General features: G+C 39.7%; 1 protein-coding gene across 1 annotated transcript; it reads right to left on the bottom strand.

The window, feature by feature from the left end:
• Positions 1-8,838: 8,838 nt before the first annotated feature.
• Positions 8,839-11,367, bottom strand: LOC121945008 (glial cell line-derived neurotrophic factor). Its single transcript, XM_042489001.1, has 2 exons — positions 11,066-11,367; positions 8,839-9,398 (listed from the first exon to the last, which is right to left on the bottom strand). The coding sequence occupies exons 1-2, from the start codon at positions 11,298-11,300 to the stop codon at positions 8,839-8,841; spliced, it is 795 nt and encodes a 264-aa protein (XP_042344935.1). The 5' UTR covers positions 11,301-11,367.
• Between the last annotated feature and the right edge of the window lie 952 nt (positions 11,368-12,319).

Raw genomic sequence — 12,319 nt, 5'->3', positions numbered from 1 at the left:
GAGGTTTTTACCAGGAGCTGAATTATCCGCAGAAGTCTCCTCCTCTCTAAAAAAAACAATTGAACCCTGTGATTTAAACAGGCAAAATCACTGAGTAAAGCACTTTCATGCTACAAATCAGTGATTCTCCTATGCTGTTTGCCATGTTGGAGACAAGCAGCTCGCCTGCCACACGCCAATGTCTGCTCACCTTTTTCTCTTATAATTTAAGATCCAGAGGTGTCTTCTTCTCCAAAACAAACAGACCCGATGATTTAAACCAGTAAAAACACTGTATGAAGCAGTTTCATGATACAAATCTGTGTTTTTACCAACTTTCCAGTCATGGAGGGACTGCTAACTATGGAGGGCTGACCCGAAAACATGAATGGCCCCATCTAGAGCCAATGTTTGGTTTGTTTGTTCTGGGCTACCGTAGAAACATGGCAGTGCAACATGACGTTCTCTATAGATGAGGACCCACTCACTATGTATATATAAACTACTCCTTTTAAGGTAACAAAAACACAACAATTCTTATTTTCAGTTGATAATACACTAAACATACTTTTTTATGTATTCCATTTCTGCTTATATACTCAAAGTCCCACACACTGGACCTTTAGACAAGGTTAAAATGGCAAATGTCTGCAATAACATTTATTTAAACTGGTCCTTTCATCTGCCACAACACTCAAACATTGAGATTTACACTTTCCTGTATGAACACAAACACACACACACACACACACATTGATGTACCACAGGTGTGAGACCGAGTCGTGAGTTGTAATGCACATTCTCAGGTTGCACCTGAATATTTACCCATCTGAGCGAACACCTCTCACACACCAACACGCAGGTGATCATGTTGCATTCACACCTCTTGTCATTTCCCTCTGCAGCTCTTAAACTGTGTCAAAATACTGCATCTGCTAAAGCACTTTGTGTTTCTGAGCTGAGACAGGTTAACACAAATTTACTGAAGTACAAATGTCACGCACATTAAAAATATCAAGTGCTTGCATCATATAAGCTGCAGGTATTTCTCAAATGCTCCTTTATTTTTGTTATCCTTTTGTTATATTTCACCATCTCCTTTGAACTGACAAAATATTAAAACCCCAGCAAAATTCCAAATGTTTTCCAGAGAAAACATAAAATAGAGGGTTTGATGAACGTCAGCCCTCTGATTTTTCGGTGTTTGACGATGGCGTTCTCTTTCTGTCTTGCATTGTATCTGCAGTGTATCTGCAGTTCACTAAAGCGATGACTGATAACGCGTGTCTGCGTGTGTGTGGCAGTAGTGATGAGTGGGGAGCCTTCGGCTGGTGGTCCAGACTGGAGGTTTGGCGATAGGCCAGTCAAAGATGATCAGTGCAGTGCGGTTACAGCTCCACGTTAATCCCCTCTGCCTCTGCTTTGTGTTGATGTGTTGCAGCCAGTCCAATGACAGCGCAGCAGTGTTTCCTACACTACGGCTCACAGCCTGTTTCTTGCATGAATCACTAAAATACTAGTGTTTTCTTGAGAGTGTTTACTATTAATATAGCAGAACTTTGGCGCCAATACCCTAGAGATTTCTCCTCCTTTTGTATTTTCGTTTGTGACCTTCAGGCTTTGAGAATTTCAGATTAAAAGCCTCACAAAAGACGAGATACTTTTATCAGTTGTGAATAAGAGAAGATAACAGATCTCGGAGCTGTCTTTGATCTTAAAAAGAGGGTGAGACAGCATCGGTATTGTGCTGTCGTCATATGTCTTGAATTGGTAGCTGTATTGTTTTTATCGGTAATGCCTCTCATTCTTCCCTCTGCGGTTGTCTTTACAATTGACTCGTCATATAGCCTGAGTCACACTGACAGATTCCCGAGCAGAGGCACAAAGATCTTCTTGTGGTTTGACACATCTCTCATGAAGGCCCGCGACATGTCTGATATAACCGTGATTACACTTAGGTTATCATTTGTATCTTTTCTCACGCCAGCTGGCACAATGGTGGCGGACGAGGCTCTGCCCACAATTGCTTCCTCTTGTAAACAAGCTGGTCACTGATTTGAACTGAATGATGGGAATGTGAGCTACTTCTTATAAAGTAAATCTTGAAACCATCATGCTGAGACGCAAAGGAGGCTGGCTTTTCTCCTGAAAATCTGACAGGTTGACTTACCAGATCGGTTTTGAAGTCACGAGAGACGAACTTTTAATGCCCTTTTACCCCAAATAACTTCTAAAAATAACCATTTGATTGCTCGGGAGCTCTAGCAGAAGTATCCATATGGAAAATATCCATGTAATCCTTTCATATAATAATATATATTACTAGATTTATTCATAGTGTAGGCTTTTGTTTAAAGGGACAAATCACCCCAAAAGTAAAAATACATATTTCCTCTTACCTGCAGTGCTATTTATCAGTTTATATTGTGTTGGTGTCAGTGGCTGAGTGTTGGATATATCGGCCGTAGAGATGTCTGCCTTTTCACCAGTATAATGGAACTAGATGGCTCTCAGTTTGTGGTGCTGTAATAACAAAAAAACTGGTTACTCAATATAATCCACAGTTTAACGTAGGTACTTTTCCCTTTTTACCAAACTAAACCCCAACTGCTTATTACTGTGCAGAAGGAAGCATGCATCTACTCATGGATGAGAGGCACGTTCTCATGACAGCGCAAGATGTAAACATTAATGGCGTCCTACTTGCTGAGCTTATAGTGTTAGCTGCTAGGTGAGCTAGCAGTAGATGCACAATTCCTTCTGCACAGTGATACAGTTGGCATGTGAGTTCGGTAGAAAAAAAAGTTCCTACATGAAACTGCTTACAACAAAGTTTGTGGATTATTTTGAGTAACCAGGTCCTGATCGCTCCTGAGTTTTCAAATGTAGTTTATTGTCACTTTCAGCACCAAAAGCTGAATGCCATCTAGCTACATTATACTAAAGAGAAGGCAGACATCTCTCCAACACTGCAACTCACATTAAAACAATCTAGATTGATAAATAGCACTACAGGTGAGAGTAAAAATATGTATTTTGACTTTGGGCTGTACTGTTCATTTAATTTTACTTTCTGTTTTACATTGCAGGGATGTTTCAAGCTTTATTTTTAAAAGGGTTGGTTTGGCCAAATTACATAATGCATTTATACAGATTACTAAATGGTTACATTTGCCCAGGTTTTGAGATATCCGCGTCCGAGATTTCTGTCCCACACTAACACAGCGGACATCACCGAACAGTTTGTGAAACTCAAAGCACAAAAAGTGCGTTTAGAAACATCAACAGAATCTTGTTTTTCCCCAAAAAGCGCTCCGGTTACTCCAGATAATCCAAAGGCCTCATTCAAAATAAGGTAATAAGGTGTGTGGATTTTCCAGGGCAAACGGGATATTGCTTCTAGAAATAGGTTTTGCCATCGAGGTTTTTGTAATTTTTCAGTGCAGTGCGCGTGATGAACATTTTATTCAACTCCATTGTATTAAGATGATATCTCATGTCTGAAAAAGTTGCACGTCGTGACACCATCACATGCAAGAGAGAGATTCTGTAACTTTGGTGAACCGTCCCTTTGAAGTTCTTAATGTAACCTAAATGTGTCAACAGGTACAGCTCTGCCAGTATTTAGCACCTGTTTGAAACACCCCCTCTTTAACAGCTGACACTTGTGTTGTATTACACGCCGGTGGAACATGATCCTTCATTACAAGCTCCTCTGACACCGTGAACAAAAGAGCAGTCAACTCATGTGACTAATGACACTATCCTTTGACGGTCTTGGCTCTAATGGTTTCCTCTGTAAGATAAAGCTGATGAACTTGTTTTGTATATTTCCACAGTGGGGCCGATAATGCTTCGGCACTGTCATGGTTAACGCAGGAATATGTTTAATTGGTCCCACAGTAGCCATTAGACTGCAGTCTACGTTTGGCCAAGAAGCACTGTGGGTGTTGTGTTTTTAAACATTATTTAGGCATTAGGTTTTTGACTCTAATTCTTCTGTACAACTCGATCATCTGTGGCTTGGAAGCTAAAATAATAAGTAGCAGTAATGGCTGTGGAAAGTTTTGACCCACTCTATGTTTACTGCAATTTATGGTTTACCAAAATACGAACAAGATGAACAAGCTCAAAATAAAATTAAACCTGGAGCTCATTTTAAGGGGAGCACCTCTTTTCTCTTCTTTTCTATTTATGCTTCGTATTTGCACTTTATATTCTTTTTTTGTTTGTATTATATTTGTATTATATTTTATGTTTCTGTGTGTACACACACATATAGATGTGCATTGCCATATGTTATTCCTTGCATTGTATAGTTTTATTTATCTTTTCATTTTTTTGTGTGTTTTTTGTCTGTTTCCTTTTGAAATTGTTTGAAATTATGATAAAGGAAAAATTAATGGAATTATGAAATTGTATGCAGCATTTAAAATACAAAATGGAATCAGATATATTTTTCCACAATTTCAACATTATGATAACAATTAAAAGGTTTAAACCTGTACTGTGACTTCTGCTATCATCTATCTTTATTTATTATTGTATATAGAAATATATGTTGTTCTGGGGCGCCTGGTGGCTCAGTGGATAGGCGCCCCATGTCCAGAGGGTGTGTCCTCGCCCCCAGCGGCCGCTGGTTGGAGTCTGGCTTCGGCCTTTTGCTGTATGTCTCCCCCCCTCTCTCTACCCCTTTCACACTCACACTGTCCAATTGATTAAAGGCAATAACAGCCCCCAAAAAAATCTAAAAAAAAAAAAGAAAACACTCTATTTTCATCTAACACCGAGGGGACAGACCTTTTAGCAATTTTACATTAAAAAAAATAATTAATGTAATCAATACATGAACTATGTAATGAGAAAGATAAAAGAAATTACATGTTGACATATAAAAAAAAAGTTGGAATACAAAAACAAAAAACACTGTTTTGCGTTAGGTTTTTGATTTTAATTCTTCAGTACAACTGGATCATCTGTGGCTTGGAGGCTAAAATAATAAGTCTAAGAAGTAGAAGAAGTGCTGTGGAAAGAGATGTCACACTCTGTTTACTGTAGTTTTAGGTTTAAAAATCAAGGAGGAAAAAAGGTAACGCCTGCAAACACAAGTTTCCTCATGAAAGTTTTCTGAAAGCCTTGCACCTACGTGATGTGCATATAACTATCCGTTTTTCAACTTAAAAATCAAGGAGGCTCAAAATAAAATCCAACCTGGAGCTAATTTAAATTTAAAATCCATTTTGTTGAAGTAAAATATTGATGGAGTGAGTAGCCAGTTTCATACAAGTTACTGGCTGCAGATTTTTATTTTCATAATGTTACCATGGTGATGTGTTCAACATCCAGTAGATCAAAATTTCGAGTACAGGGGAGTAAAAATCTTCATGATTTCAAGTTTCTTTCTGCTCGCATAGCAGAGCTGTAGATCTCAACACGTCTAACAGAGAATCCCCAGCTGTCAAACTGTATTAATCACCGGCTGTGAGCCTGACTGATCACTGAGAATCGCAGTATCATTTATAAAGATAATGAGTTCCACGAGAAAATAAAATAGACTTGGCTGGCCCATTTTTTTGCCCTGTAGTTGTTGAACGAGGTTGCACTGACTCACAGCTTTGGAGATAGGCAGAGGAAGGGCTGTGAAATGTGAGAGAGCACGGGATGGATCAGATATCGACCACACACATTAGTTAAGCAAGACACATCGTCTCTTCTCATGTTCTCCAACTACATCATTGTCTTCTCTGGATATTTGCCACCTTTTAATCATACTGCCTTTCCATTGTCCTCCCCGTCTCTCTGCTAATATGCACTTTACCTCTATTACTATCCATGTTGTTTTCTTTATGTTGTAACACTTGTCTTTCGTCCATTTGTCTTCTATCCCTCACTGTCCGTCTCACCTTCCTTTTATTCTCATACTGTAGGCGCTGTACTGTAGCTACAGATACTCCATGTAATGCCTTTTCCTGTAATTTGATAACATCAGATTCTATTCATCCTTTATATATTGCAAATCCCCAATGCCCCATTGCTGTGTTGTTCACCTCCCTCTTTAACACAAAAGTGACAGAAATACAATGATTATTTTCACCTCCCTCTTTAACACAAAAGTGACAGAAATACAATGATTACTTTCTGTTACCTAACTTGTGTTTGATCGAGGTCTCGTTTATGTAAAACCTGTATGGCGTAATGTTGGAAACCTGAGTTTTTCCCTGAGCCTAGGCTGATTTTAAAAAGGACAGTTCACCCAAAAATCAAATATACATAGGTATACTCTTACCTGTTGTGCTATTTATCGGTCAAGGCTTTGCCATATACTTCCAAAAATTGGAACTATATGGCAGTTGGCTTGTGGTGGTAAAACAATAAAATAAAAAAAATTTGAAAAACTCAACAGCAATGTCTCTTTCCAGAAATCATGACCCGGTTACTCAATATAATCCACAGACCTTGTTATGAGCAGGTCCATGTCTACTGATCTACACCAGCTCACAGTATCACTGCGCTGAAGGCTAGCTCATCCATCACTGCTGAGTTAGCTAATGTTTCAGCTCAGCTGAAGAGGATGCCATTAATGTTTACATCTTACGCTGTCATGAGCAATTTTTTTCATGCACTGTTTGTATGTATAACTATGAAAAGTAATTTGCCACAATTCGTGTTTATCAGGCGTAAATATGAGCCAGTAATTAGTGTATAACCCATGTAATCGGGAAGTCTTTTTTTTCGCTATTCAAGAGAAGGTAGACATCATTTCGAATGATATCTCTGACACTCGCCAACTCACACCAAAACAATCTAGATTGATAAATAGCACTACAGGTAAGAGGAAACATATGTATATTTGATTTTGGGGAGAATTTGTAACCGCATGGCCTGTTGTTAAACTTATCCACAAAGGGCTGCAACAGTATGTACTGTGAGTTAGTAATTACATACACACTAGTCTGTGTATAATACATTTATTTATAATTAAATGAGACAATTTAAATGTGAAAACCGTATAAAAATAAAGCTGTAGTTATATGTCTTAAGTGAGAAAATCTTGTTTCACTAACACAGCAATTCATCTGAGAGTGGGACATGAAATTCGCAGTGAATAAACAACCGTTCTTCTAAGCATTAGAAAGAAATGCTGTGATATTTCCTCACTTCGTTCATTAAAAAACAAAACAGGAAACAATGCTGCCAAATGAGGCTGAAATTGTAGAACACTGTAAACATTAACATGCTGAGGAAGGTTTTTTCTGTAAAGAAAAACTTTAAAGGTGTACCGTGGAGTTTTTGACCACTCGAAGTGCTACAGAGCAATGTTTGTAAGAGCGGGCCCCTGGGTGCATTTCGGATCACATACTTTTTTCCTTTTAGATGGTACTGCAGCTGCCCCTACAAAGTATGTACTGTTGCATGCAGAGTGCACACAATCAGGACATACTACTTCTTCATAACATTGCACCCTTCATAACACTAACCCTCTTATTCATAGGCTATATCTGTTAACTTGGATGAAAAACAAAACCTCATTCGCAGAGCTCGCCAGAGTCAGAGATCAACCTGGAGAGCTCTGCTGTTTTTACTCTACAATGTGTGTAGTTTAAGCTTTAAAGTAGTAACTGCATACATTATAGATTCTAACATTATATTCACAATTGCAAAATTATATATTTCTCTATTGTTATTTAATAGTTGTGTCCTTTAGTTGTCAGTTATCTTTATGATTATTTTGTTCACTTAAACAGTTAATATTCTTATTTTTACTATTCAGTTGTCATCAGTAACTTGAATGCCCTGTCGTCCATCATTGTGGCCTCTGACAGCTGTCAGTCAGCTGTCAACAAGATGTCAGAGCTCTAATCTCTTTGCGTCTCTGTTGATGTGATGAATCTTGTGCTGTGCAGAGGATTGTGGGTCAGAATGACAAGAAAAGCATGCTGTCTTGCATACCACCAAATGTGACCAAGTTTAGTAGAACATCCTGGTATTTTTTCCATACTGCATTTGACATATTATGTATGGGGAATACTAAATCTTTTTCTGGCATAGTAATTAGTACGGTAGTATGGGTAACACACTGCCTATATATATATACGTATATGTATATATATGAGGAAAAAACTTATAAACTCATTAAACGTTGTTGTTAGACCAAGAGGATACACAAAAAAAGTTTTGGTGAGAAACACTGAATGCTCCCATGACTTTGTTTGTTTACACACAGGGTGCCTTAAACATCATTTAACAATACAAACAACCACCCAGTCTTTCACTGCTTTTATATAGAACTAAATCATGGACATCTTTGATTAAAACCTTTGGCACACTCAGAGAAGTCACATCACAGTAATAAATAACATGTATAGCTTTTATAAAAACAAAATAAATATCAATAAGTTAATAAATTCAAGATTTCATAAATACATTTCATATGTGTATAACTTTTTTTTATGTAACATATGTGCTATACAGTAGACAGAGTGAGTCTGCTGGATCGTGAATTGTGTCTGATTGACTTCAGTCCATTAGGTTGAGTATCCATGAAAACATTTAAAAACACACTGAAAACATTAGCAATGAAAGGTGTGAAATGTAAAGGAAATTGTGGATATTTTGACTGAGCTAGGGAGGAGGCGAAAACAATTGTTGTTGTTTTGGGGTAAAAACTGTAGTGACGCTACCTCCTGTCCATATTTACTCCTTTGGTGGTGGACTCAAGTCACAAAAGGCCACACACGACCCCTGAAAGTTTCCTAGCAGCGAGAAAATTCTGAAAAAAAAACACCAAACAAACAAAAAGCACTCGAGATCATACTTCAGAGTGGGAACTACATAAAGCCTGACACCAGCTCATACTCCCTACACACAACCACACTTCCTGGCAGAGTGCTTCCTCACGGTGTGGTAGACAAGGTTATCGTCCAGAAACGAGAGGTCATCGTCAAACGCTATTGGCCGACAGCAAGCCTGAGGGGGCGTGTCTTTAGGAGGAAGCCTCCTGTTGTGAGCGAGGTTGTAAAGGATTTTGTCGTAGTTGGTTTCGGACTTCCTGCATGGTCCGGAGCAGTACCTGAATATCATTTCCTCACTGGAGCGGTAGCCCAGGCCGAGGTCGGTTACATTGAGGTGGATCTGTTTGAGCACACAGCCCTGTCCTCGTCCGCTCCCTCTTCCTCCCCTAACCTTCCTCCCTGTCTCGCCTCCACTAGCTCTTTCTCCTCCACTCTGCTGACTCGCCCCCTTCTTCCTTTCCCTTCTGTTTCGAGTTCTGCTGCTCAAGTCTTCTTTGGAGGGGGAGGACGTGGTGGGGGACGAGGTAGATGAGGACACGGTGGATGAGGAGGAGCGACGTATTCTGCTGATGGTCACTTTGATGAAGTCCACCACATCTTCAAATTCATCTGGCTCCTTCATGGTGTCTGAAATGCATCACGACAAATGGCACTCTCACAAGGGCGTATCATGTTGGACAGCACATATTGTTTCACTTTAACTCATCAGTCTGGCTATCGAACAGATGGAGTGTTGTGTCAGAAACTACGCATGCAAAAGCGGAAATGGTACACATTGGTTTTCTTTACTGCAGAGGAATTCCATTCGAACTGATTCATCCAAGTTTGAAATGAATGCCATTCCTATTTCTGCACATGACTGTTGTACATTTGAGTGGATCAGTTGCATCAGAGATACAATTGCCAGTATGTAGCCTTGTGGCACGTACTGCTTGAGCTAAAAAAATGGATTGACAAAAAAAATTGACAATTACTGTTATTTTTTTAGCAAAAAACTTTGGTTCCAGCTTCACAATCGTGAAGATTTGCTACTTTCTTTGTACTGATTAATAAAGTGAATATGAAGAGGTTTTAGACTAAATGAGTCATGTGAAGATGTCTTCTTGGGATCTAGGGAATTAAAAAAAAACTACCCTGAAGGAAACATACTGCTGCCTTATATAATTGTTGACCCAGGTGGAATGTGTTTGGATGACTCTGGTATGGTCTGCAGACCTTTCTTCTTTTCCCTTGTGTTGCTTGTCTTTTACTCTGTAAAAAAATAGTTTTTTAAGTGAAACTGAATATGCTGCTTATGTTGCCGTCTTGCCCAGAACTCCCTAACAGAAAAGATGTAATATCTCAATGGGAACTTCCTCGCTAAATAAAAAATAATTCAAATAAAAATAAATCATGACTTTTTTTTTTTAACTAAGTCATTATTCAGAAATAATCTTTGACTCCTTTGTCAGCTGCAAACCTACATACTGCCATGTAATTCTGTCCAAAACCAATTAGCATGTCATTTGTGGTTGTAGTACATTGTTGGAAAGGTATGAAGAAAGTATTACTATCAAACTTCATTCGCTGTGAATGATGCAGGCCTAACTGGGAGGGGTGGGAATTACCAGAGGCCCCACTATACCATAATCTCATAATATTTAAGTCACAATACAATATTCCTGTGATTTTAAACGTGTTGCTGACTACTGAGTATTGTGATAACATACATTGTGATATATTGTGATTCTCTACCTTTTTTCCAACTGCTAATGATGTCCCAAAAGTAAAACCTTTTATCTAATAAGGTAATGGTTTTTAGTCTCTTCAACTCACAGCAAATCATTTTCATTGCAGCAGATTGTTTCTAGTAGTCTAAAAAAGCTAATGATTTCATATTCCTGTGGGCTATGAAAAGTTTGATGTTTGTATCATTTTCAAAAAAGATAGCCTACTTGGAGCAGTTCATCGACACAATATTGCCACGCAAAAATATCACAATGTTCGGTTTTCCTCCACCTTAAGAAGGTTAAGAAGGCCAACAAAACGCTACTGCGAATATTTTGGTAACTGGAGCCTGCACTGAAAAATTCATCTGAATACGTTTTCAAATTCAGTCTAGAGATTTGATTTGGAAAATTTTCCTTTTCCACAGCAAAAACGTAAGTACTTTTTATATTAGACAGATAACAATGGCATTATTTGTTTTTAGAAATAAAACGAATACAATACTCAGCAAGCCAGCTGGGTGCAAAGAACTTCTTAGGATGTTTTATGGCACTTTGGGCACTCCACACAAAACCACAGGCGCTTACATGTTTCTCCTCCAGCCAGCGTCTCTTCCCAGTCGGCTGTATCCGCCTCAGCACGGCTCATGCCCGGGGAAGTGACAGACAGGCGGATCTGAACCGGCGGGAGCTCCAGGGGAGTCTCGGCGGCGCGCCCTCTCCTCTTGCTGGACGTGGACTGCGGTCGGCTCCGGAGCAGCAGGCTGGCGTGCACGGCGCTCAGCAGTATCAAACAAGTGGTCAGGCTATCCCATAACTTCATTGTCCACTTCAGTCCGACAGTAGGACATGGCGCGATGAAAAACCAACAGGTATCATCTGGCAAAGGCGATTAATAACATGTTGAAGACGTCCAATAGTTGGAGAGGAAAGATGGGGCGCACTCATCAGCTCCTGCCGCTGTAAATGATGAAGATCCGCGTATTATTGCTTGCCTACTGTAAACCGCACGCTTTCACTTATACCAGCTGGCAAACGCTGTGCAGCGTGGCGCAACATCCAAAGAGGCAAGAAACCAAACGCAGAAGCGCAAAATGCAAAGACTTCCCTCGGAAGTTTGCAAATCCAACGACGCTTGGAAAATCCTCCCAGTTTATGGTCTACAGGCTTTCATTCAGTGCGCGCGGCTCCTCTTGCACAACAGTGGCTCCTGTCCATCCTCACTCACCATCAATCCTGACTGAGCCTAGAGGAGAAGGAGAGGTCTAACAGGAGAGATGGGAAGTGGTGGTGACGTCTCATGGTCCATCCTCTGCTTCTTCCTGTCTCCACCCATGCAGACTGCACAAAGGGATGAGGTCCAAAACCGTGGCTGAACTTCAGGTCCAGAGTTGGTAGAGGAGTTATGAAAGAGGCTCAGCGTGTGTACTCAGATGGCTGAGAGACGTTTCACACTTTCCACTAACACTACTCCAGAGTCCACGTCCTCCTTTTTTAGTGTTTGGTTGATATTGGATGGGAAACGTGTTTCTAATCAGCCAGTCAAAACAGAGTGAATAGATTGTGCTGCTACTTAAAACCACAGTGGGCTTGAAATCACTGTTTTGCAGTTGATGAACAGATGACGTTTAACATCAAGGGAGTCTGAGCTGATATCTATTACGACAACTGGGAGTTCAACTTTGGGAGTTTTGCCAGAAGAAAATGTTATTTTGGTTTGGTTTTTGCATAATCTGAGATGTATAGTGGTATTTCATGAAATGTCCTCAGCAGAACCTTTTAGCAACAGCTCCAAAACAACTGGCTCAAAAGGTACAAAACAACAGAAGTGAAATGGTGGAA

Source organism: Plectropomus leopardus, chromosome 6 (genome assembly GCF_008729295.1).
Source record: "Plectropomus leopardus isolate mb chromosome 6, YSFRI_Pleo_2.0, whole genome shotgun sequence".
Lineage (NCBI taxonomy): Eukaryota > Metazoa > Chordata > Actinopteri > Perciformes > Serranidae > Plectropomus > Plectropomus leopardus.
Note: the sequence above shows the minus strand (reverse complement) of the source record. Positions and strands in the feature narration are given on the sequence as shown.

Bases quoted from the DNA above. Each gene is read 5' to 3' on its own strand.
- LOC121945008 (XM_042489001.1), bottom strand. From the start codon at position 11,300: ATGAAGTTATGGGATAGCCTGACCACTTGTTTGATACTGCTGAGCGCC. The intron at 9,399-11,065 runs GTAAGCGCCTGT...GATGCATTTCAG, and splicing joins GCTGGCTGGAGGAGAAACAT to ACACCATGAAGGAGCCAGAT.